Source organism: Schistocerca gregaria, chromosome 5, assembly GCF_023897955.1.
Source record: "Schistocerca gregaria isolate iqSchGreg1 chromosome 5, iqSchGreg1.2, whole genome shotgun sequence".
Taxonomy (NCBI): domain Eukaryota; kingdom Metazoa; phylum Arthropoda; class Insecta; order Orthoptera; family Acrididae; genus Schistocerca; species Schistocerca gregaria.
The window spans coordinates 7,523,998-7,551,350 of record NC_064924.1 but is presented as its reverse complement, the minus strand read 5'-3'; the positions used below and the strand labels follow the sequence as shown (position 1 = coordinate 7,551,350).

Below are 27,353 nucleotides of genomic sequence, written 5' to 3'. Positions count from 1 at the left end.
GTATGCAGTCCTGATTGTGGCGCTCACCTGCACGGCGCAAAACACGCATACGACCATCATTGGCACCAAGGCAGAAGCGACTCTCATCGCTGAAGACGACACGTCTCCATTCGTCCCTCCATTCACGCCTGTCGCGACACCACTGGAGGCGGGCTGCACGATGTTGGGGCGTGAGCGGAAGACGGCCTAACGGTGTGCGGGACCGTAGCCCAGCTTCATGGAGACGGTTGCGAATGGTCCTCGCCGATACCCCAGGAGCAACAGTGTCCCTAATTTGCTGGGAAGTGGCGGTGCGGTCCCCTACGGCACTGTGTAGGATCCTACAGTCTTGGCGTGCATCCGTGCGTCGCTGCGGTCCGGTCCCAGGTCGACGGGCATGTGCACCTTCCGCCGACCACTGGCGACAATATCGATGTACTGTGGAGACCTCACGCCCCACGTGTTGAGCAATTCGGCGGTACGTCCTCCCGGCCTCCCGCATGCCCACTATACGCCCTCGCTCAAAGTCCGTCAACTGCACATACGGTTCACGTCCACGCTGTCGCGGCATGCTACCAGTGTTAAAGACGGCAATGGAGCTCCGTATGCCACTGCAAACTGGCTGACACTGACGGCGGCGGTGCACAAATGCTGCGCAGCTAGCGCCATTCGACGGCCAAAACCGCGGTTCCTGGTGTGTCCGCTGTGCCGTGCATGTGATCATTGCTTGTACAGCCCTCTCGCAGTGTCCAGAGCAAGTATGGTGGGTCTGACACACCGGTGTCAATGTGTTCTTTTTACCATTTCCAGGAGTGTACATGACAGCGTTCATTGCTAAATTCAGAATGTGTCTCCATTTTTCTTTCTCAGAGTGATTAAATCTCTCAGTCTTGTCGTCGGTGCCCTGGCACGATTTCATTTGCTGCAAGCCGGTTTTCCATCTGATAAAACATTCATTGTGTGTGTGTAATGCTTCATGCTCCTGTCATTTTTTTGAGCTTTTTCCAATTAATGGAACGCTCCCTAGACAAGGCTGATGGAAAAGAGCTGCCGTATAGCTTGCAGGCGGTAGAGTAAACTGCATTTTTTACTTTCGAATGTACAAACCAGGATCTTTTAAGATTTTCCTGACTTGCCATTGTTCCAAACCTTATGTGATATTTCACATACCCACCGTTGCGTTCAGTGGACCTAAACTCTATGGATGTTTATCATTTAGTAATACAGTTTCTTTGTTGAAGAATGGCCTTTAGTGATCCATAATTTATTCATGGTCCGGCCATGTACCTGGGTCCATCAGACACATAATTTTGTTTTTGTTACCCGTCTACTCAACGTCATCTTCCTGCTGAGATAATACCGACGATGAAGGCTGTTTACCATCATCTGAGACCTGAACCTTCGAATGTACAGTCGAATTATCTTGAATATCTAAGTTATAAGAATTCTTCGAAATATCTGAAATCATAGTAAGAGAAGCATCAGTGGAGCTTGATGACGCGCCTGCTTCGTGAAGCCATTTTCTAACCTTAGAAGCTAATCTATTTATTTGTTCAGTTTTATTCTTACTTCTCTTTCTGTTTTTAGCCCCAGAAAGTTTCTTTCTTGGTGCACTCATCAGTTGCTCTTTACTGCCTAAAAATATAAAAGAAAGTATTTTAACATTGGCGTATGGTCCTCACACACAGAATCATGATCATACTGTGAATTTGCACATGCAATACACGTATTTTATAATTATATCAAAGCACGAGCTTTTTATTTTAGCCTATTTAGGAACCAGTTATACAGTCTTGTGATAAATCTAGGGATAGTAATCTGTGGAATAGGCTAACCGTTGTGTAAATTGGGGCGCACTTTGTACGACGTCATTTTATTCTCCGGATGGTTATCCCTGATATAGTGTACCCGTTCTGTTACGATGACAAAAATGGAGCACGTTGCTTAATTTCGCATGCATCTTTCGTATTTGAAGGCTCTATTACATGAAACTTCCTGGCAGATTAAAACGGTGTGCCCGACCGAGACTCGAACTCGGGACCTTTGCCTTTCGCGGGCAAGTGCTCTACCATTTTTTTTTTAAATCTCATTTTGTTCGCTTTTGTTCGTTGCATCTGCTCGGGGCGGACGTCGTAAGACATACATTTATGTTCGTTTTTGATCGATTGGCTCAGTTTTTTTTTTATTACAGAGGGCGCGTAACCCTCTGACCGAACACGCTGAGCTACCGTGCCGGCGGCCTATCTGACCTACCGAAGCACGACTCATGCCCGGTACTCACAGCTTTACTTCTGCCAGTATCCGTCTCCTACCTTCCGAACTTTACAGAAGCTCTCGTGGAACCACTGCTTCCCTTTCATGTCCGTCGACTCTTATAACTGCCATCTGATTTTTGTACAAATTGTAAATAGCCTTTCGCTCCCTGTATTTTACCCCTGCCACCCTTAGAATTGGAAAGACAGTATTCCAGTCAACATTGTTAAAAGCTTTCTCTAAGTCAACAAATGCTAGAAAAGTAGATTTGCCTTTCCTTAATCTTTCTTCTAAGATTAGTCGTAAGGTCAGTATTGCCTCACGTGGTCCAATATTTCAACGGAATCCAAACTGATCTTCCCCGAGGTCGGCTTCTACCAGTTTTTCCATTCGTCTGTAAAGAATTCGCGTTAGTATTTTGCAGCTGAGACTTATTAAACTGATAGTTCGGTAATTTTCACATCTGTCAACACCTGCTTTCTTTGGGATTGGAATTATTATATTCTTCTTGAAGTCTGACGGTACTTCGCCTGTGTCATACATCTTGCTCACCAGATGGTAGAGTTTTGTCAGGGCTGGCTCTCCCAAGGCCGTCAGTAGTTCTAATGGAATGTTGTGTACTCCCGGGGCTTTATTTCGGCTCAGGTCTTTCAGTGCTCTGTCAAACTCTTCACGCAGTATCATATCTCCCATTTCATCTTCATCTACATTCTCTTCCATTTCCGTAATATTGTCCTCAAGTACATCGCCTTTGTATAGACCCTCTATATACTCCTTCCACCTTTCTGCTTTCCCTTCTTTGGTTAGAACTGGGTTTCCATCTGAGCTCTTGATATTCATACAAGTGGTTCTCTTTTCTCCAAAGGGCCCCTTTAATTTTCCTGTGGGCAGTGTCTATCTTACCCCTAGTGAGATAAGCCTCTTCATCCTTATATTTGTCCTCTAGCCATCCCTGCTTAGCCATTTTTCACTTTCTGTCGATCTCATTTTTGAGACGTTTGTATTCCTTTTTGCCTCCTTCATTTACTGCGTTTTGATGTTCCCTCCTTTCTTCAATAAAATTCAATATCTCTTCTGTTACCGAAGGATTTCTACCAACCCTCGTCTTTTTACCTACTTGATCCTCTGCTGCCTTCACTACTTCATCCCTGAGAGCTACCCATTCTTCTTCTACTGTACTTCTTTCCCTCACTGCTGTCCATTGTTGCCTTATGCTCTCCCTGAAACTCTGTACAACCTCTGGTTTAGTCAGTTTATCCAGGTCCCATCTCCTTCAATTCCCACCTTTTTGCAGTTTCTCCAATTTTAATCTACAGTTCATAACCAATAGATTGTGGTCAGTGTCCACATCTGCCCCTGGAAATGTCTTACAATTTAAAACCTGGTTCCTAAATCTCTGTCTTACCATTATATAATCTATCTGATACCTTTTAGTATTTCTGGGATTCGTCCATGTATACAACCTTCTTTTATGACTCTTGAACCAGGTGTTAGCTATGATTAAGTTATGCTCTGTGCAAAATTCTAACAGACGGATTCCGCTTTCATTTCTTACCGCTAATCCATATTCACCTACTATGTTTCCTTCTCTCCCTTTTCCTACACTCGAATTCCAGTCACCCATGACTATTAAATTTTCGTCTCCCGTCACTACCTGAATAATTTCTTATATCTCATCATACATTTCATCAATTTCTTCATCATCCGCAGAGCTAGTTGGCATGTCTATATTGGCATGTCTATCTTGGCCACAATATTGCGTTCACTATGCTGTTTGTAGTAGCTTACCCGCACTCCTATTTTTTTAATTCATTATTAAACCTACTCCTGCATTACCCCTATTTGATTTTGTGTTTTTAACCCTCTATTCACCTGACCAAACGTCTTGTTCCTCCTGCCACCGAACTTCGCTAATTCCCACCATATCTAACTTTAACCTAGCCATTTCCCTTTTTTAATTTTCAAACCTACCTGCTCGATTAAGGGATCTGACATTCCATACTCCGATCCGTACAACGCCAGTTTTCTTTCTCCTTATAACAACGTCCTCTTGAGTAGTCCCCGCCCGGAGATCCGAATGGGGGACTATTTTACCTGCGGAGTATTTTACCCAAGAGGACGCCATCATCATTTAATCATACAGTAAAGCTGTATGCCCTCGGGAAAAATTACGGCCGTAGTTTCCCCTTGCTTTCAGCCGTTCGCAGTACCAGTACAGCAAGGTCGTTTTGGTTAATGTTTCAAAGGCCAGATCAGTCAATGATCGAGAGTGTTGCCCCTGCTGCTACTGAAATGGTTGCTGCCCTTCTTCAGGAACCTCACGTTTGTCTGGCCTCTCAACAGATACCCCTCCGTTGTGGTTGCACCTACGGTACGGCCATCTGTATCGCTGAGGCACGCAAGCCTCCCCACCTGCGGCAAGGTCCATGGTTCATGGGGGGGATTACTTGATAGATATGGGATATTAATGGCGTGAATTCGCGCATGCGCACTGGAACGAGTAACGTGTGAAACTAGACGGGGAATGAATGATTTCTTATAAAGCCGTAATAACGGCCACAGAAATAATACCTCTGCTTACGACAATGCTTTTCGCAGTAAGAGCCTGCTGGATTGAGTGCATTTTCTAGTACGGTAAGGTACCTTAAGGAAAGTCAGAGCGTAACATCATCGCCTCGTCCCCCTGACGTCACAACCCGCTGCGCCCACAGGTTCGTCAACACAGCCACGGATACGTGCTGGTTTTACAGTCCTTACCTACGGATGTCCAATGACAGGAGGTGGAAATCCTCTTGAAAACTGTACTTTCCGTGGTGAAAAAAGAAAAAAGCCTCTTGTGGCTACAAACTAGCTCTACCCTCGAAGCTTACTTTGATCGTACAGCAGATCTACTGTGCGGTGCCGTGACCTGACTTGTGTAGCATTTGTGTGAGTATTTCTTCATATTCTCATCGTTCCAATGTCATAAGCAAGAAGTGGGAGGGGGGGTCTGCGGACGTGTGCTGTGTGAGGGAAGGCTATCCGCGGTAACGGCACTGCACTGACAGGTCATGCTCTTGAATGTGGCAGTAATGTCGGGAAATACTTCGAACGAGAGCAAGACAATTGTGGACGCTTGCTTCCTCTCACTTAAGTCACTGACAGAACCGCGGAGGCGTTAAAAATTCACAAAAACACTTATGAGAATAGGGAAGGAAAAGTACGGAGCCGATGAAAATTAAGCTGGACCATCTCACCTCAGCACTCCAGAAAAAAAGAGGCAATTCGAGAAGAGTTTGACGAATATCTACGACATTCAATTTGTCATCACATTTACAGTAAATATTCGAGAAAGGAACATCTTCCCCTCGATAAAATGAATGCTTCCTTAGAAGAAGCAGAGGTTTTCAGAGGGTAGCAAATCGTCACTGCGAAATGTGGAGTACGGCTTGTGCTTCATATATTAAATGAAACTGATGTAAGAAATGTCAAATGGAGAGAGGTGACATCCTTAACAACATTATGTCGATTTTTGAGGGCAATATCAAAGAAAAATTTTTATGACGGTTTGGCTAGATGAAACATGGGTACATGGAAACCATTCAATGAGTAACAGGCGGGACAGATGATTCAGTGTGTGACACCATGCCACAGCCCGTTGGGAAAGGTAGCGGACTGATTCTTCGCCATGGATGTAGATCTGCAGGATTTATAGAAAACTGTATGTTGTTATTTAGATCGAATAAAAGCGCCGATAATCATGAAGAAATGAGCAAAGATAAGTTTCAGAGGTGGTTTAAGTACTCTCTTCTGAGAAACTTGAGCAAGCCCTCAGTAGTACTTACGGATAATGCTTCATATCACTCAACTATCCTTGATTAGGCGCCTACAGTTGCTTCCAAGAAGCTCAGTAGTGTGTTACTTCCAGTTAGAAACACTATTAATACCCAAGTTCATCCTTAAATACTTCATTGCCAGTTTTAAATCTTCGGTTTGCTTCTGTCTCTCTCCTGCTGTTCTATGCATTCGCTGTCACGACGTTTTCCCATACCAGACGACTGTGAAAAGAGTGTACTGTCGGATCTCGTGGTTCAGAGAAAACCTCCTTTACCTCTTTACGTTTAAGATAAAATGCAAAAAAAAAAAAAAAAAAAATATGGCATACCAATGCCACTTCCATTGAATTCGTATGGGCTGAAGTAAAAGGTTATGTGACAAGGGACAGCAAAAAATTTAGATAAAACGCAAAAAAATATGGCATACCAATGCCACTTCGATTAAATTCGTATGGGCTGAACTAAAAGGTTATGTGAGAAGGGACAGCAAAAAATTTACTTTAGCGGAAGTGGATAGAAACTGACGATGGATGCTGTAAACCAAACTTCGCTATCAGATTGGAACAATGTTGTAAGACACACGATAGAAGTAATGTGTCGTGCTCAGCATTTAAAATTTTCTTTGCCTTTTTGTTTGTTACTTTGCGGTTCACCTGTGACTAAACACTCGTCCGCCTTGTTACTGCTATTTGCCTACAACGTGTTATTACGGCATCTTAATACATCAGTCTCGCAATTCAGCAGCGGCAGCTATCACCTCAGCCGTCCCCATTACCTACAGACGGCGTAACTGTCGGCAAGTAGATGACTTCTTTCTTTTTTGGTGCGCGCGCAGCTATCGATCGCTTGAGCACATGGCATGCTATGTACAAACTAGAAACTCTGCTCCCCACCCCTGCAATCTATCAATCACAAAGTAATTTTAATCAAGGTGAGATGGGCGCTAACCTTTCCCGTGTGCAAAACTTTTCCGTTGAAGATACTTCGAGGATGATGGATATAGTAAACAAGTTCCAGAATGTAGTAGAAAATATGAAAACTGATGTAGCCTCATGCAATGAAAATACGCTGTGGTCAAAGTATCCGGGCACCTCCAAAAACAAACGTTTTTCATATTAGGTGCATTGTGCTGCTACCTGCTGCCAGATACTCCGCGTCAGTCACCTTAGTAGTCAGTAGACATTGTGAGAGAGCAGAATGTGGCGCTCCGCGGAGCTCACGGACAGAACGTGGTCAGGTGATTGTCATTTGGGTCATACGTCTGCACTCGAGATTTCCACACTCCCAAACATCCCTAGGTCCCCTGTTTTCGATGTGATAGTGAAGTGGAAACGTGAAAGGACGCGTACAGCACAAGAGAGTACAGGCCGACGTCGTCTGTTGACTGACAGACTGCCGACAGTTGAAAATGGTCGTAATATCTAATAGGCAGACATCTATTCAGACCATCACATAGTAATTCCAAACTGTAGGCATTAGCACAGCACAGGCCTACATTGGTGTTTGAAGCACCTTCTTGCTTTCCACTGTTGAAGACCAATTAGGGGATGGCGATTGGATCATTCAAGAGGATAATGCACGGCCTGTGGTGGAGTGGTTATACGACAATAACATCCCTGTAATGGACTGGACTGCACAGAGTCCTGCCCTGAATCCTATAGAGCACCATTGGGATGTTCTGGAACGCCCATTCGTGCCAGGCCTCACCGACCGACATCGATACCTCTCCTAAGTGCAGCACTCCGTGAAGAATGGGTTGCCATTCCCCAAGAAACTTTCCAGCACCTGATTGATCGCATCCCTGTGAAAGTGGAAGCTCTCATCAAGGCTAAGGGTGGGCCAACACGATGTTGAATTCCAGTATTACCGATGGAGGGCTCCGAGAACTTTTAAGTCATTTTCAACCAGGTGTCTGGATACTTTTGATCACATAGTGTATTAGTGTAAGACTTAACAAAGCTTCTGTGGCACGCGTATGTTAACGGTAACACTATCTTGAAATTAGTAAAAGACCAGTATCTGTTTCCTGACGAGTGACAGATCGTTCTAAATTTCTGAATAACAGATGGGAAAGTATATGCAACAGTTTTAGCTTACAAACAACTTCAGGTAGATTGACAGAGCAGCTAAAAATAGGCGTACAATTCTTTAAAGAGCGCAAAACGTAAGTATTGTTGCAAGAAAAAGGATACAGGCTGACAATGGCCCATATGTTGAACCTAAGTTGTAAGGTGTGTACACTGAAATACACGATTTGATAATGTACACAACAAAAGAGCGCCACAGTATGATCCATTCTGATACATTTCTAAGTAAAATGATATTCACCGAACGTAGCCGTATGGTAGATAAACTGTAAGTAGGTACCTAGTATGTTATAAACTTTGAAGTGCTATATGCTTCGTGAAAAAAAGTTATCTAGGAATTTTACTCACTGGCTAGCTTGTTGTTGTATTTGTGTGTTATAGTTAGAATGATTAATTCAGTACAGCAGTAAGTTTCCTTCTTTATGGCAGCAGCTTAATATATGCATGCTGACGACATGATTGTTAAGACTAGATACACCAATGAGCTGCTTATACTAAGCAATTTTTATTTACGGTGGACTGTTTCGGCTTAATCGCCTTATTCCAGCACAAGCAATTGCAATTTTGGTGAGAACGCGTATGGATGCCAATGTCATACATACACTTCTGGAAATGGAAAAAAGCACATATTGACACCGGTATGTCAGACCCACCATACTTGCTCCGGACACTGCGAGAGGGCTGTACAAGCAATGATCACACGCACGGCACAGCGGACACACCAGGAACCGCGGTGTTGGCCGTCGAATGGCGCTAGCTGCGCAGCATTTGTGCACCGCCGCCGTCAGTGTCAGCCAGTTTGCCGTGGCATACGGAGCTCCATCGCAGTTTTTAACACTGGTAGCATGCCGCGACAGCGTGGACGTGAACCGTATGTGCAGTTGACGTACTTTGAGCGAGGGCGTATAGTGGGCATGCGGGAGGCCGGGTGGACGTACCGCCGAATTGCTCAACACGTGGGGCGTGAGGTCTCCACAGTACATCGATGTTGTCGCCAGTGGTCGGCGGAAGGTGCACGTGCCCGTCGACCTGGGACCGGACCGCAGCGACGCACGGATGCACGCCAAGAGCGTAGGATCCTACACAGTGCCGTAGGGGACCGCACCGCCACTTCCCAGCAAATTAGGGACACTGTTGCTCCTGGGGTATCGGCGAAGACCATTCGCAACCGTCTCCATGAAGCTGGGCTACGGTCCCGCACACCATTAGGCCGTCTTCCGCTCACGCCCCAACATCGTGCAGCCCGCCTCCAGTGGTGTCGCGATAGGCGTGAATGGAGGGACGAATGGAGACGTGTCGTCTTCAGCGATGAGAGTCGCTTCTGCCTTGGTGACAATGATGGTCGTATTCGTGTTTGGCACCGTGCAGGTGAGCGACACAATCAGGACTGCATACGACCGAGGCACACAGGGCCAACACCCGGCATCATGGTGTGGGGAGCGATCTCCTACACTGGCCGTACACCTCTGGTGATCGTCGAGGGGACACTGAATAGTGCACGGTACATCCAAACCGTCATCGAACCCATCGTTCTACCATTCCTAGACCGGCAAGGGAACTTGCTGTTCCAACAGGACAATGCACGTCCGCATGTATCCCGTGCCACCCAACTTGCTCTAGAAGGTGTAAGTCAACTACCCTGGCCAGCAAGATCTCCGGATCTGTCCCCCATTGAGCATGTTTGGGACTGGATGAAGCGTCGTCTCACGCGGTCTGCACGTCCAGCACGAACGCTGGTCCAATTGAGGCGCCAGGTGGAAATGGCATGGCAAGCCGTTCCACAGGACTACATCCAGCATCGCTACGATCGTCTCCATGGGAGAAAAGCAGCCTGCATTGCTGCGAAAGGTGGATATACACTGTACTAGTGCCGACATTGTGCATGCCCTGTTGCCTGTATCTATGTGCCTGTGGTTCTGTCAGTGTGATCATGTGATGTATCTGACCCCAGGAATGTGTCAATAAAGTTTCCCCTTCCTGGGACACGGTGTTCTCATTTCAATTTCCAAGAGTGTATTAAAGTAGCTGTCTTGTACTCATGTCTAGATTCATGTGACGTGCATATTTCGACGTTATTGTACTTTTTTTTAACTGTCACTGTTTTAATAAGGTCGTAAATGACGTCAAGATGTTGAAATTAAATGATAATTACGACGTGACAGCAGTTTGACACAGTCACTCTTACGATGCTATATGTTTACAAAGATTGTGCAGATAAACAACGATATTATTTTAGTAGCTAAAATTTATTACAATTATCTTTAGTTGTTGTACATGTTACTTTTGAATAATCCATTTTCGTGTTGTACTAGTTCAATAAAATTTTTAAGGTAGTACTTGTGTGTCATTCTGAATATTCGTTTAATATTTTTTGTGAGTATGTTCTCGTGTATATATAAATTTCTAATTCCTCAAGAATGTTCATTGCAAGCCCTTTTGGTATTCTCTGCAGAATGCGTAGTGAATTAACAATTGTATCGGAGGTGTGATTTTGATATTTTCAAATGTAGAAAGAAGCTCCACTGATTATACTCACTCTCTCTAGCGTGTGCTTTATATCTCACGTTAAAATTTATTCCTATTTGGCCAATGTAAATGCTTTTATAGCTGCCAGATGTGATTTTATGTCTGCCTAAGTTACTTTATTTCAATGGTCTAGTGATGGCGAACGTAATTTTATTGAAAAGCTGTTATTGGTTCGAAAGGCTAGTTGATTATTTATGGCTTCAAAAAGTGAATTAATTCTGTTGGAGATTTTACCAAGGTAGACTGCTGGTACTCGTCTTATTTTCAGTGTTGGTAATGTTTCTTGATTTGAGCATATCTCTCTATGTATAGTGATCTGCTTTGGTGTTTTACATTTATAATATAATTTTGTGATTATGTAGGGGGAAAAATCATTTGTGTAGTCTATATAACTGAGTGTGTTAAGTGTTTTTTGAATTGCTGGCTTTTCTAATGGGAGGTTACTTAATATATTAATCATTTAATGGGAAAATTGTAATTTATGAGCCATTAGGTGACAGGAACTGACATTTATAATATTAGCAGAAATTGTATTCTTTCTATATGTATCAAATGTGTGGCAATTATTAGTTTTGCCAATTGTGAGGTCTAGAGAGTTAATGGAATTGCCTTTCTCGGTTTCCATAGTGAATTTAGTTTTAGGATGCAGTTAGTTGAATTTTTCGTGGGTATTTTCGATATCTGCGTGGCTGCCATCTACCAAGATGAGGGTATCATCTACATACCTACTCTTTGGTTCAGTGTAAGCCAATCTGAGTTAAAGAATATCTCTTACAGCTATATAGGAGGATATAGACTGGTGTGCTTGCTATACTATTATCCATGGGTACTCAATCTGCTTGGGTATAAATTTTGTTGTTAAATTTAAAATAGATTTGTGCTAATGCTATTTACAAAAGATTTATAATTTCAACTGTTCCAGCCACGGATATTTTCCTATATTGTAACAGGCTATATTTTATTATTTGGGTTGTTTCCCGTACTGGCGCATTGGTGTATAGATTAGCAACATCAAATGGAACAAATTTACCATTAGGTGGTATTTGTATGTCTTTCATATCTCTTGCCAGAGTACGCGAACTTTTGATCGTGTACTTTTTGTTGAATGTATAACGTTTTGTTATTAGCCTGTTTAGTTTTTTGCTTATCAAATATGATGGGCTATTTATGAGATTATTGCAGCCGGATCAGAACACTCGGTTTATATGTCTTTGGTTGGGCTCGAAATTTTAATGTAGTTGGATTTGTTTGTGTTCTATAGGAAGTACATTTGCTGAAATATTGATCATATTTGTGCACTCACTGTTACAGTTCCTGATATGTACAAAACCAATTTCTATTATGTGATCATTGTTATTATATTGGTGACATATATAGAGACTAAGTTATCAACATTTTCGATGAACAACCATAATTCTTTTAATATACGTATCTGGGGTAGAAGTGAACCTATGCACATATCCAAACTGCTGCTGTTATAGTTTGAGTAACAGTAACTATTACAAACATAATTGTGGCTTGTGCAATCATCTCTTCCTGCTATAGGTAGTGTGGGTGAGAGGATGAAGTAAATGGAGACGTAACATTTTGACTGTCTTCTTAATTTTTTGTATAATCCTCTTCTTAAAGCAGTTAATTTTAGAAAGAACTAGCAGAGTTGCGAATTGTGCTGCATCAAATGTAACAAGATGAGACCCAGAGAGTGGAAGAAGAACTGGATCAGTTGAGAAATTTCATTGTATTCAAAATAAGACATATAATAGAGAAATTAAAAGATTTCAGCAAGTAATTAAATGAATCTATACACATTTGTTTATCTTTTCCATTTAATTAAACTGAGGCATGAAATAATTAACAAAACTGTCTCTTTTTCCTGTTGCACATTGGCATATACATCCTTTTACTAATCCCGCTGGCTTTCTAGTTATCAATATCAACGAAGTCTCCAATGTAGAGAAAGTAATCACCAGGGGCAAAGTATTTTGGCGTCAATAGCAGCTGATTATTTGGTGGAACAGAGCTGCTTCTGACGGAAAGGAAAGAATTACATCTGACAAATCCGTACGTCATAGCTAAACTATATTTAAAAGACATTTCACTAACTCTACAGAAGAGCACAAAGAAGCTGCTGCAGATTAGACTTTCCTACCAGCAAAGTAAACAGATACACAATTACGAACAGCTGCGTTATTTGTATCCTTTCCCAGTAGTCTCTATGTGGAATTTGTCTTTATTATGATCACTTAGCACGAACTAACGTTGGGCTCTGCTTGCACATACGATACAGTCAAGTTACTGAATGTCTTTTCTGTAAACCATATACATCTAATAGTTTGCCAGTAAGATCGTACTACTTAAATAAGCCAAGTGCCATAAAAACCTCAAAATCTTCATTTTTGCGCTTACGATAGTTTACCAGAATGTGGGTGACAGTGGAAGAAATTTAAAAACACTGCTTGCCAGTCATCACATCTATATGCTACGATTATGTGTATTGAACAACTAAAGATTCCTGCGTGGCAGCTTTGTGTGCTTCACAGCAATCGCTCTACATCTGAAACTGACGCGCTTCTTAGATAGCCCACTAGGCCTAGTAACAACACTACACAAGAACTACACTAATGAGCCCCGTGGCAGTTCTACCCGTAACGTTGTCATCCGACCATGTCTTCTGGGTGCTTCACGGTTTTTGTCAGGCACTGTTATTTTAAACTTACGCTTTGTCAACTTCATTGATACTTTAGTTTCTACAGTCCTGTGACTAGTTCCGAACGTGAAAGCACACAACCCTAAAACGACAACTAGTTTCTGTGTTACAGTGCCCGCTGTCTGCTGCCTGTATTTCGGGCGCAAGACTTATGTGGTGAATACCTGAATCACTTCACGGGAAACAATACACTAAAACTGAAATTTTTAAACGTCTAGAAACACAATTTCACACAGCCAAAGAAAGCGGATCGGTAGCCCGGTATTATCACATTCAAGTGTGGGTCGCAGCAGTTGCTGGTGAATTTACTGCCGACATGTTTTAAATCTTCTTTCCATTTTGTTTGTCTTAATCTATCACTTCACACAAGCGTATCAGTCTATGTCTTGCGGTGAAATGATCGTATGGGATTTCTGGCTGAGAATCCCATTCAGGGGTTGTTCGGCCGCAAAGTACAAGTCTTTACTTGACGACAGGTCGGCGACTTGCCGGTTGATGGCCATGATAACGCAGCACCCGATGCCCTTGAGGGCGAGAACCGTAGCATGCAGATAGCAGAAACATTTGTGGTAGATGTGAACAGGTTCATTGTGAGAGAAAACCTAAACGAAGATTGAATGTGGAATAGTGACCACACTGGAGAAAAATCAAAGAAGATTGTCACAACCAAGTCCACTCTCAGTCGCTGTGTCCATGGACGACTGATCTGAGAACTAACTTTACATTAGTCTGCAGGATACAGAGGACACTTTAACCGCAAAGAGTACCCGGCACATCCGCGTTGAAGCGTGTAAAAGCAGAAAAATAACTGAGAAGTACGTAAGACTTTTACTTTCGCTTCTACACTGAAGAGCCAAAGAATCTTGTACACCTGCATAATATCGTGTAGGGCCCCCACGAACACGCAGAAGTGCCGCACACGACGTGACGTGGACTCGACTGATACTCGAAGGAACTGACACCATTAATTCTGTAGGGCTGTCCATAAATCCATAAGAACGCGAAGCACGGGATCCAACATATGTTCAATGATGTTCATGTCTTGGGAGTTTAAGGACCAGCACAACTATTTAAACTCAGAAGGGTATTCCTGGAGCCACTCTGTAGCAATTCTCGACGTGTGGGATGTCGCATTGTCCTGTTGGTATTGCCCAAGTCCGTCTGAATGCACAATGGGCATGAACGGATGCAGGTGTTCAGACAGGATGCTGACGTACGTATCACCTGTCAGAGTCATAGCTAGACATATCAGGGGCCCCGTATCACTCAAATTGCACACGCGCCACACCATTACAGAGCCTCCTACAGCTTGAACAGTCCCCTACTGAGTAGTATCTGTCGGATTCATGACTTTGTCTCCACATCCGTATACGCCCATCCGCTCGGTACAATCTGAAACGAGACTCGTCAGACCACCCAACACGTTTCCAGACATCAACCGTCCATAGTCGGTGCTATCGGGCACAGGCGACGCTTAAAGCTTTCTGTCATGCAGTCATCATGGATACAGAAGTGAGCCTTCGGCTCCCAGACCCCATATAGACGATGTTTCGTTGAATGGTTCGCATGGTGGTAATTATTGATGGTCCAGCATTTAAATCTGCAGCAATTTGCGGAAGGGTTTCACTTCTGTCACGTTGAACGATTCTCTTCAGCCCTCGTTGGTCCCGTTCTTGCAGGAATCTTTTCCGACCGCAGCGACGGTGGAGGTTTGATGCTTTACCGGATTCCTGATATTCACTCGAGAAATAACGGTACGGGAAAACCCCCACTTCATCGTTACGTCGGTAAAGCTGTGTACCATCGCTCGTGCTCCTACTGTAATACCACGATCAAACTCACGTAACTCTTGATAAGCTGCCACTGTAGCAACAGTAACCGATCTAACAACTGCGCCAGATAATTGTTGTCTTATATAGGCATTGCCTACAGCAGCGCCGTATTCTGCCGACTAACGTATCTCTGTTCTTCAATACGCAAGCCGGTAACGACTTCTTTAGCACTTCAGTGCAGATGTTCACTTGACGACACAAGTAGGTGGCGCTGGATGAATTTTGAGTAGTCCGCCATGACACACGGAAGGCAATCACATTACAGTGTTTACAGCACTGCTCCTATAAGTGAAGGACACTTATCAGAGTATAATTCAGCGGCTTACGTGACTGACACATTGATACTCAGCACGAAATATAGATTATGAAAAGATACACAAGAAAACCTAATCCTATAACTCAGAGGATATCAGTCTTGGGGAGAGGCACCTGAAGTCGTGAGGAGGATTCAAGAACCGAGTACAAGTAACAAACAATTGAATATCGCAGCACTTAGTACAGTGACTTAATTCGGTGGCCTAGTCGGCAGACCGATAAGCTGTAAATGCTAAAATCATTTTCATGTTCACCGTAGGCTGCCAGAAATTTTTAAACAGGTGAACTTTATTACATCATGTAGTACATAACTGGCTAGTTTCGGTCTGTGGCTAGTTTCGAATGTCTGCAGGTGTGACACTTTTTCTAACGTCGTTACACTTTAAAAAAGTGTCATCAGGATGCATTACATCTCGCGATGGTTAATAGTCATAACGTTTTGGTTCATCAGCTGGTCCGTGCACGATTTCGAGTTTGCTAAAACCAGAACTTACCTCTGTGGGTACCACGACCGTGCTTTCGTTGGTGTTGATGTCCGTGACAACCATCTGGCCATCCTTCGCGTGGAACAGCTTGCTTTCTGGAACAGTAGACACCACAGTTAGTTATCGATTCGTCCACTAGTGAAACCACAAATGCGAACCATCCACTTTCTTCGTCTTCGGTTGCTCGAGACGCTAAGAGCTGATGGTTCACATATTCTGTCACAACGCTGCTCTCTCAGTTCTCACACGATTTACATATAACAGTCGCAATAAGAAAAACGCTAGAATAATACGCACATATAATATACAGCGGCACAGCTGACGTTTGATTAACACAGTTTTCAAAATACACAGTAACAAGTTTTACTACATTTCACAATTTCCCACGGAATTCAAATGTATGTCGTTGCTTTACCTACTCTGAATAAAATTTCATATTTTTAAATAGCATTTCATTAACTCCACGAAAATACAAATCAAAATAATTTTATTAAGAAATTCTTTCTCTTAGTTAGAATATTTTTAACAATGAGAAAATGATTTAGTTTGGTTAGGGAACGTGGTCCATTTTCTTTCGAAACAAAGCAAGTTCACATCTGTCAGAGGGGGCTTAATACCATTAAGTACCATCCTTTCACAGTTACCTTGTTGAAGTTTTTTCTCTTCTGGATAAGAATAACTTTTGCTTGTCCTGATCAACTGAGTGTTATTGTTGGAAGCAAAACTATATCGCCTTACTGTTTTAGGAATCTCCAGTGGTTTATATAGTTCGAAACAGGATATTTGAATTTAAGAGACGGTTCATCCAAGTTTTACAGTATCTTATGTGCACGATCTTGGGCAAATATGTTTCCTCTTCAAGAACTGGAAACAGAATTTTTATATGATTTATGCTATGTATATTAAGCCTTATACTGCCACAAATATATAGATGATATAATTGTCACAGATGAACCACAGGGAACAAACAATGTGCCCATTCTGATAACGTACACTCTTACGTTCATTTTACACTGAAGAGACAAAACAACTGGTACACCTAACTAATATCATGTAGAGTCCCAGCGAACACGACGTGGCATGGACTCGACTATTGTCCAAGTAGTTCTGAGCGGAAATGTTTGAACTCAGAAGTTTATGGGCCCACTCTGTAGTAATTCTGGACGTATGGGGTGTCGCATTGTCCAGCTGGAATGGCAGTCCGTCGGAATGCACAGCAAACATGAATGGATGTAGGTGATCAGACAGGATGGATACGTACGTATCATCTGTGAGATTCGTATCTAGACCTATCAGGGGGTCCCGTACCACTCCACGTGTAAAGGCCCCTACCGCTACAGAGCATCCACCAGTTTGAACAGTCACCTACTGACATGCTGTTGATGGCCCAGCTAACACTTGTTGATGGCCCAGAAGTTAAATCTGCAGCAATTGACGGAAGGGCTGCACTTCCGTCTAGTCGAATGGTCCTCGTCGTTGGTTCCGTTCTTGCAGAATCTTTTTCCGTCAGCAGCAACGTCGGAGATTTGATGTTTTACCAGACACCTGATATTCACGGTACACTCGTGAAATGGTCATACGGAAAAATACCACTTGATCGCTACCTCGGAGATGCTGTGTCCTATCGATCGCGCGGCTACTGTAACGCCACGTTCAAACTCACTTAAATCTTCATAACCTGCCATTGTAGCAGCAGTAACCGATCTGACAACAGTGCTAGACTCTTGTTGTCCTGTACAGGTGCTGCCGACCGCACAGATACATTTGACTTTTTACGTATTTCTGTATTTGAATACCCATGCCTATACCAGTTTCGTTTGCGCTTCAGGGTAGCATAGAACTGGAAATGAAAGGAGTAACACGCTATCCAGAGGTCAAAATAACGAAGTCAACGAGACAAATCATCAGTACCTTTATAAAAGAAACGACCACAAACGTGGTAGGCCCTAACACAAAAATTCCGACCACTCGTGTCATATGGAGTGGCAGTAGTCACACAGTGACCCCACAGCACAAAACAATGGATACGGCAGTAAGCTAAGAAATGGTGATACATGTTTGGTTGGAAACAGTAGTAAAAATCAGTTGCAGAACACAGATAATCGTTATTCTTTTTCACAAGATAGATAGGCGAGAAATTATAGGATAAATATTTACTCTTTCAAGGACGTCACACGATATTCGGATTTTTGTATTTAAAAAAATATATACATGGTACTTGAAGTTCAGAACTAAAATATCGCTTACAAAAACGAGTGCAATGCAACTGTCGAAACTCGAAACATCTCGAGAAAATCAGCTTTCAGGATTTTAGGTCATGTTTAATACAGTAAAGCTTAGTTGTTTTTCTAGACCTGCTTGAAGTGTGGGCGACTGGATTCTCTTGCTAGTGGAACAGTATTTTTTAACAAAGATACATGTTCTATAATCATTTTCGTGAAGCATAAAATACATAAATATAGAAAAAATTAAATATCTAATTTTACAAAAATTTAAACAAACTTGATTAACAATATTTTACAAAAGATTGATAATTAGGAATTTATATTTGCGATGCAAACTTGATTTTTGTGTATGGTATGTAATTAGAAATACTAATACGTCCATTTTGCATGAAATTACAATTATATGTGTTAATTTCCGTAGATCTGCCGAATTTTATATGTAAATGACATAGATATTCGAACTATTCGGGCAAAAACAAAAAGTGATGGCCGAAAAAGGCAATGGATTCAGCGTTTAATAGTCTTCAGCCCTACAGATTTTTCTGAAAAATTTGAGAGCTGCGTCAAACTCCTTTCGCCGACATATTTGAGTTCTGAACCAAACGTAACATGAAAGGTCTCCATGTCAAAGAGAATGATCGCAGTTATTTCAGAAGTATGTGACGCGCGTTTGTGAGTTTGATTCTCTCAACAGCCAAGCCTTACCAATTCAGCTATCCGAGATAGCCTTACAGCTTGCTTTTCTCAGTGTTTTCGCCTCACAGATCCTAGCTCCCCAACTGCATTCAGGATCTAAACGAGCCCCCCACTCAAGCACAATTGCTATTGAACCTGTAGCTTGTGGCGTGTCATTACGTAGTTCAGTGTTAATTTTGAGCCTCTGCAGATGCTGTATGGAGAGGGATCAATGTGGCTGGATCCCCACAATTTGAAATTCATCTGTCCTGATGCAGCATTCTGGTGTGTAACGTGAAGCTAACTGACGATATAGGCTGTGACGGAATTTTGTTTGTTTCCATAAACTAACGTTTATGAAAAATTTTGTTATGCTGTTACATAAAATTATATATCACATTCAACTCAGTGTCTTCCGTAATTTAGAAGATTCAGAGATTTTCTTGAAAGTCTGTTTTCCATATTTAAAAACAATTTAAGTTATTACAATTTGTGTGTGTGTGTGTGTGTGTGTGTGTGTGTGTGTGTATGTGTGTGTGTGTTTTTGAAAGCCTCTGAGCACTGTGGGACTTAACAGCTGTGGTCATCAGTCCCCTATAACTTAGAACTACTTAAACTTAACGAACCTAAAGACATCACACACATCCATGCCCGAGGCGTATATAGGATCGTCCATTGATAGTGACCGGGCCAAATATCTCACGAAATAAGCATCAAAGGAAAAAACTACAAAGAAAGAAACTCCTCTAGCTTGAAGGGGGAAACCCGATGATGGCGCTTTGGTTGGCCTACTAGATGGCTCTGCGATAGGTTAAACTGATATCAACTGCGTTTTTTAAAATGGGAACCTCCATTTTTGTTAGATATTCGTGCAGTACGTAAAGAAACATGAATGTTTTAGTTGGACCACCTTTTTTTCCCTTAGTCATAGATGGCGCTGTAATGGTCACAAACGTATACGTACGTGGTCTCACGTAACATTCCGCCAGTGCGGACGGTATTTGCTTCGTGATACATTACCCGTGTTAAAATAGACCGTTTACCAATTGCGGTAAAGGTCGATATCGTGTTGATGTATGGCTGTTGTGATCAAAATGCACAACGGACGTGTTCTATATAAGCTGCTCGGTATCCTGGACGACATAATCCAAGTATCCGGACCATGTGCCGGATAGTTACGTTATATAAGGAAACAGAAAGTGTTCAGCCACATGTGAAAGGTCAAACACGACCTGCAACAAATGATGATGCCCAAGTAGGTGTTTTAGCTGCTGTCGCGGCTAATCCGCACATCAGTAGCAGACAAACTGCGTGAGTATCGGGAACTCAAAAACGTCGGTGTTGAGAATGCTACATCAACATTGATTGCACCCTTACCATATTTCTATGCACCAGGAATTGCATGGCGACGACTTTGAATGTCGTGTACAGTTATGCCACTGGGCGCAAGAGAAATTACGGGACGATGACAGATTTTTCGCACGCGTTCTATTTACCGACGTCATTCACCAACAGCGGTAACGTAAACCGGCATAATATGCGCTATTGGCCAACGGAAAATTTACGATGGCTGCGACTAGTGGAACATCAGCGATGTTGGCGGGTTAATGTAGGATGCGGCACTATGGGAGCTAGGACAAATGGCCTCCATTTTATCAATGTAAATGTAAATGGTGCAGTGTATACTGATTTCCTACGTAATGTTCTACCGATGTTACTACAAGATGTTTCACTGCATGACAGAATGGCGATGTACTTCCAACATGATGGATGTTCGGCACATAGCTCGCGTGCGGTTGAAGAGGTATTTCATGACAGGTGGATTGGTCGTCGAAGCACCATACCATGGCCCTCACTTTCACCGGATCTGAAGTCCCCGGATTTCGTTCTGTGGGAAACTTGAAGGATATTTGCTATCGTGATCCACCGACAACGCCTGACAACATGCGCCAGCGCATTGTCAATGCATGTGCGAACATTACGGAAGGCGAACTACTCGCTGTGAAGAGGAATATCGTCACACGTATTGCCAAATGCATTGACACTGACGGACCTGATTTTGAGCATTTATTGCATTAATGTGGTATTTACAGGTAATCACGCTGTAACAGCATGCGTTCTCAGAAGTGATAAGTTCACAAAGGTACATTGGAACAACCAAAATAAAATGTTCAAACGTACCTAGGTTCTGTATTTTAATTTAAAACACCTACCTGTTACAAACTGTTCTTCTATCATTGTCAGCCATATGTTTGTGACTATTACAGTGCCATCTATCACAAAGCGAAAAAAGTCATCCAACAAAAACATTCATATTTCTTTACGTACTACACGAATATCTAATAGGAGTGGGGGTTCCTATTTGAAAAAAAATAAAACGCAGTTGGTATCCGTTTGTCCTAAACAGCGCCATCTAGCGCGCCAACCATAGCGCCATCTGGTATCTCCCTTCAAGCTAGACAAGTTTCGTTCATTGTACTTTTTTCGTTTGACGCTTATTTCGTGATATATTTGGCCCGGTCACGAGGCCCACTGTCTTTACCCCGATCCGTACGAAGACTGGCTGTAAAGGTTTTTGAAGCTCAATCCATATTTTGCAAATAATATTTCTGCAATTAAATATCCTTCAAGAATTATGATTGGTCAATAATGGGACAACTCTCACTGTCACCAATGTCAATCATATAACCGCACTTTCACGGGTTCTGCAGCGACGGAATGTATTTCTCAGGCCACGGTCCTAACGTAATCAGTGCACACATTGAGTAAGGCTGTATGTCTGCTGGTGAGAACGAATAGACCGCGGATGGTCAAAGATGTGCATATTTATTATATCTGATTTTCCTGATACATCTTCCAAGATTCTGATGTAGTTAAACTGGCCTGCCTTACTGCGATGCTAACTGCACGCGGTATATTACACACGCGTCGCCTAAAAACGATTTTTTTCCCTGAGGAACTTATAATTTTCTTGCACATAAAAATGTCTGCCGACTGACGATTAATCAAGATAACCATCGCAAGCGAGACATAAAAAACCAAAGTGTAGTGGCTAGCAGACACACAAAAATACTAAGGAAGACGCTCTTGACCTATTAGTGGCTACTCGGCCGACTAACAGAGAGACAGATGACCGACTCTCAAAGGTGTGTTTACACGAGCCATATTTTACAGCAATGAGTGGCCGCAATGTTGTTGCCGTCAAGATTGCTGCAACTTGGTTGCAATACATGGCAATTGTTCTGTATGGGGAAATAATGTCGATGTTGAAACTGGCTGCTGTCAGTTGTTAAGAATTTATTGCTCACGTGTTACCATTGTTGTTCCCCATGACCGGGCCATATCTGTTTCTGTCATTATTTCTAAACACTTCCCTCTTAGCTCTCAACCTTGCTTCCTCTTTCTCACGCCGACAGTGCTGCAGTGCCAGGTCACACGAAACATTATTTCGCTTCAGTTGTGAAGTAGGCGCCCGTATGCGGAGGCACTCATTTTGTTCGTTGTATACAGGAATACCGAGGTGAGCAAACAATCAATTCCGTAGCTATGATACGAGTATCTACGATCAATGCTGTGGTACACAGAAACTGATATATGCAAATCTGAAAAAGAACACCCTTTCTGCTACCACAGAAGATCTGCAGTAGTACCCGTAACATTATTCTACATAGGGTCTTAAGACGTCTGAACGTTTTTGAAGCTTCATTGTGAGTATTTCATGAGCAACAACTTGCCCCCAACTGTTTATTACTATTTTTGTACAGACCGCTTCTCACGTCCCATAAATGTACTTCGTTTATGAAGCTTCCTCTCTGTATTTGCGAACATCAATAAAAAATTAAGATACACATATGATATTTAGAAATGCTTCTCTGTATTACTTGTGGCCCTCCATGAAAGTGTTGTAAATGTCTTAACGAAAAGGCTCATCGGTGACAGGTGTGTTTTAAGGAGGTACATCAAATATGTTTATTAATCACCACTAGCCAAAAACGTAAGAGTGATCGATAGACTGGTTGTAATTGCACTGCGCAAAACGATTATATGATAACTTTTTCGAAACCACACAATTTCCCATAATCGTGGCGAAGTAGTTTGAAATTTGGCTCAAAGGTGTCTACAACCTTCCTCTGTGATAATGCGAAAACGTGCCGCTCTGCGACGCAGAAAGCAAGGTATTGGTAAGTGCGAAAAGAAGGTCAGAGCTCAGAAATTCATGTGGGGGTGGTAAGCTACGTTAAGGGTGCACATTGGCACCAAGTTTCACCGCAATTCTTCTCAACGCCACCGCTGACATCTCAGACAGTGAGAAGGCCACCACACTCCTATTACCCATATCACTCCTTTTCTGCGCTTGAGGTCAGGTCTGCGACACACTTTCCTTATGGGTGGCCGAGGAAAACATTTCAGACACACCACTGCTGTATATCGACATGGAATAGGCACCAGGAGGTGGCATAAAGGGCGGAAATGAAAACACCTGCTCCCTTGGAGTATTCATTTACACACATTTCGCAGTCGGAAACAATTTGGAAAAAAATGGCTCTGAGCACTATGGGATTTAACTACTGTGGTCATCAGTCCCCTAGAACTTAGAACTACTTAAACCTCACTAACCTAAGGACATCACACACATCCATGCCCGAGGCAGGATTCGAACCTGCGACCGTAGCAGTCGCGCGGTTCCGGACTGCGCGCATAGAACCGCTAGACCACCGCGGCCGGCCGGAAACAATTTGGAGAGCGATGTGCAACAGAACGACATTGACTATCTTTGACACTGCTGACATCTCCCAGACAAATCAATCTTTCCCCATGAACATCGCGAGGCTGCAGTCTCTCTGAATGTGACCTGATCCCTTTGGACTTAAGTGCGAGCACATGTTTTAGTCAGTTATACAGTATAGAACCACTAGGGATCGTTCAAAACTATCCTATGGAATTTGAATACGATCTGGTGCAGCAAAAATAGTCAATGCTTTTTCAGCCACCCTGTTTCGCATCGTCCTGCTAAGTGATCGTGAGGGATTGGGGTTCGGATATGGGCTGACACATGACCAACAGATAACAGTCCCCCAGTAGCCCCCACCCCAGCATTTCGCTATCAGCCTGTTGCCTCCTGCAGATCTTTATTGAGCACTTCAAAAACATAACTGTGCAGAGAAATACCTTTAACGATTCGTAATCGCCTGTGGGCAGGCAACCCCATCGACACCATTACGCCTGCTTGCAGGCATGGGGAATCAGATGTTCACATGGTTGCCTACCCACAGGTTGTTTCTGTATTGGTACAAACGTAAGTGCTCAACAAAGATGCGTGAGTTGCACCGAATTGGGGAGGTGTGGCGCGTTGAGTCTTAGAGGAATCCTATACATTTTTTTTATTAATGCTCGTGTCCAAATTACACCTTCTCCTCCATGATTACACTTTTTTTTTTTTTTTTTTTTTTTTTTTTTAGCTTCGACTTAAAGTTCCAGTTTCATCGAATGGTTTTAAACGGTCTCTAGTGGTTTCATCTTGTGTAACATAGCAAATAGTTCTCTCACGCTACACTCCCAAAGAGGTCAGAACACGTTCAGTAGGGTCGCAGCCCCACAATGTTATTAGAGAAGGGCTGAATCGTCCGCGAGTGTGTCAGCAGTATCAAAGACTGAAGTACGTCGTTCTGTTGCACATCGCAGCGCGAACTGTCATTTGGGCTGCGAAATGTGTGTAAATGAACGCCCCCAAGTGAACAGGTCGATTCACTTACGCTCTGTATGCAATGTCCCGATGCCTTATCGATACTCAGCGGCGGTATATTTGAAATGTTTTTCTCAGCAACACGCACGAATGTCGCTTATTTTCAACGCCAGATGTCGCAGTTCTGATCTCCAACTCGAGGCCTCAAGAGAAAGAGTTAAGTGCGGTTTGACGACCTTTACATAGTGTGATGCATCCGTGGTGCGGTTGGGTGGAAATAGTGGTGCCGGCCGCGGTGGTCTCGCGGTTCTAGGCGCGCAGTCCGGAACCGTGCGACTGCTACGGTCGCAGGTTCGAATCCTGCCTCGGGCATGAATGTGTGTGATGTCCTTAGGTTAGTTAGGTTTAAGTAGTTCTAAGTTCTAGGAGACTGATGACCACAGCAGTTGAGTCCCATAGTGCACAGAGCCATTTTTGAAATAGTGGTGAAATTTGATGCCAATGTGACAGCATTAACCCACCTTAAAACTCACATAAACCTCCGAGCACTAGCCTCTTTTCCATATATGCCGACACCTTCGCAGAGCCCTAGCATGAAGTCACAGAGGACCTCGCTTGCACATCATCACGGAGGAGCCAAATTCCATTCTTCTGTGCCGAAATGAGGAGAAAATGACATGTTTGAAAAAGTGACTGGGTAATTCTTTTGCGCTGTGTAGTAAAGAGTCGTTCATATTGAGACTGGTCTTACAAAATATCCGAAGAATTGCTTTTAAACGACATATTCAAAGTCGTGTTTCAGGATTCTAGGGAAGATATGAGTCCAATAGTTCAGAAGCGAAACTTTAGCAAGCAGTACGCTTACTTAAGAAAAGAACCCCACGAATGCCTGTTTCAGTGTTTCTTGCTAACTTTTTTACCTGTGGAATACTAACACTGGCACTGGGGGGTCGCATTCACTTCTACTAGCTCGCTTTCGTCCGTTTCGCGGTCACTGTGTAACTTGGTAAACACTTCTGGTCTGGGAATATATTGTGGCAAACCTTTCTGGGCAACGGTGACTGGTAACGTTGTTGATGCGGATGCAATTCGTTGAGCCTAGTGTTGGTGGACTCCGCTGCTGGACCATATTGTCCGCAATACGCAATTTTTATGATCCATGTGGACGTACGTGAAGACAAAGCCGAAACATAAGTATGTCAGACTAAAAAAAAACTTATCGACACGAGGACGACGACATGGGCATAGTGACAGGATGAAGAAATTTGGGAACTTAGGAAGAATAAAGTTTATTAGTGGTTCTGCATACGTTGTAAAGTGTCACAAAAAGCGGAACATGTCTTATCCCGCTAAAGCATAATATGTGGTCTGCCATTACCATCATTGCCTATGCACATCTTTATTAAGGATTACCAGTGACTAACTTGACTGCAGAAAAAAAATGAAAATATTCATTATTATGCTAATGGAAAGTAGGATATAGTGAGTGCGGAATTAAAACAACAGGTTTGATTACTGCATGAAAGTTTACTATAAAAAGGAAAGTCAGTTTGCCTGCAGGGTTTTTAGGGGAATATTACTTTAATGTCACCAATGACAGGTCATTAAACGTTATGGTTTGGATATAAACTGAGGGAATGATGAGAGCAGGAAGCACTGTCTAGTTGTGCTGTTCACAGTATACGAAACTTGAAGACTCTGACTGAAGAGGAACGACCTCTGTCTCATTATAAATAGTCAGACCTTCAGAACACTAGGAAACAAAGCTGATAGAGCTTTAACAACCCATCGTTAAGGAGATCATTAGAGGCAGTATTATCGCAGCTTGATGAACATGGGGCAGGAAACCTGCCGGCAAGTAAGGGAACAGTTCCTCATTGTAAGGGTACAATTCGTCATTTCGTCTCCTGTGACAGAAACATCACGAGAAATGAAGCGGGAATATACTGCTGGATTCTATACCTGTTCCTCTGGCACACCAACATGCAACATCCCGCCTGATCTGTCAAAATACAGTTATGGCTGTTTTCTTCATAGTAAGGTGTTCGCCATTTAAACCAATACTGTTTCAATGGACTGTCACCGGGAAGTGTTACGTAAGGCAAAACCACCTTCAGATTCAGGTGATAGGGTCAGTAAGTCTAGAGAAGAACGGTAACTAACAGTGTGAGAAGACATTAGCAGAACTTTACGCATTTTGTTATACGGACTTAATTTTTAAAATATTTTTTCCAGAATAAAAGACTGTTTTCGACGCAAAACGGACACACCTGGTTGCCTTCACAGTGCGGAGGTGTATGAAAGGAAGCGTGACGGTGCACAGGGTATAGAGGCGACCCTTGAAGGATTGTGTAAGAAAGCTTTAAACAGCATGAGCGTTACATGCGGATAAAACTTACTGTATATACTGTAGCGGAGCATCAGGACAACTGCGACCAACAATGAGGTTTCCAAGAAGGAATGTAACTTCAATAGAGAAGACAGATACAAGCTTCCCAACGTAAATACGCAGCTACGGAGCGCGAGGAATACCAACAACGACATCTGAGCCAGGAAAACACAAGTTCATAAACATTCCTCATCTCTTGCTCTCCCTCTTTCGCTCTCTATGGAATGAAGGTGTCCCACCAATAGTAGCAGGAGGAGATTTACCAAAGAGCTTCACTGTATCACCACAAGCGTGGGAAAAACCGTTTCATAAGCGAACGTGAAATTGGAATTCGAAAATGTTCAACTAGCAGTGAATAGAAGAAGATTCTGAAGAATATTTT

The 27,353-nt window shown here is 42.9% G+C and overlaps 1 protein-coding gene across 1 annotated transcript in view; it reads right to left on the bottom strand.

Annotated features, from left to right (window-relative positions):
- Positions 1-27,353, bottom strand: part of LOC126272661 (venom dipeptidyl peptidase 4-like) — a 317,380-nt gene that overhangs the window by 198,263 nt on the left and 91,764 nt on the right. The window contains exon 4 of the mRNA XM_049975673.1: positions 16,009-16,094. Coding sequence (XP_049831630.1) covers positions 16,009-16,094 — 86 coding nt within the window. The remainder of the gene's footprint in view (positions 1-16,008; positions 16,095-27,353) is intronic.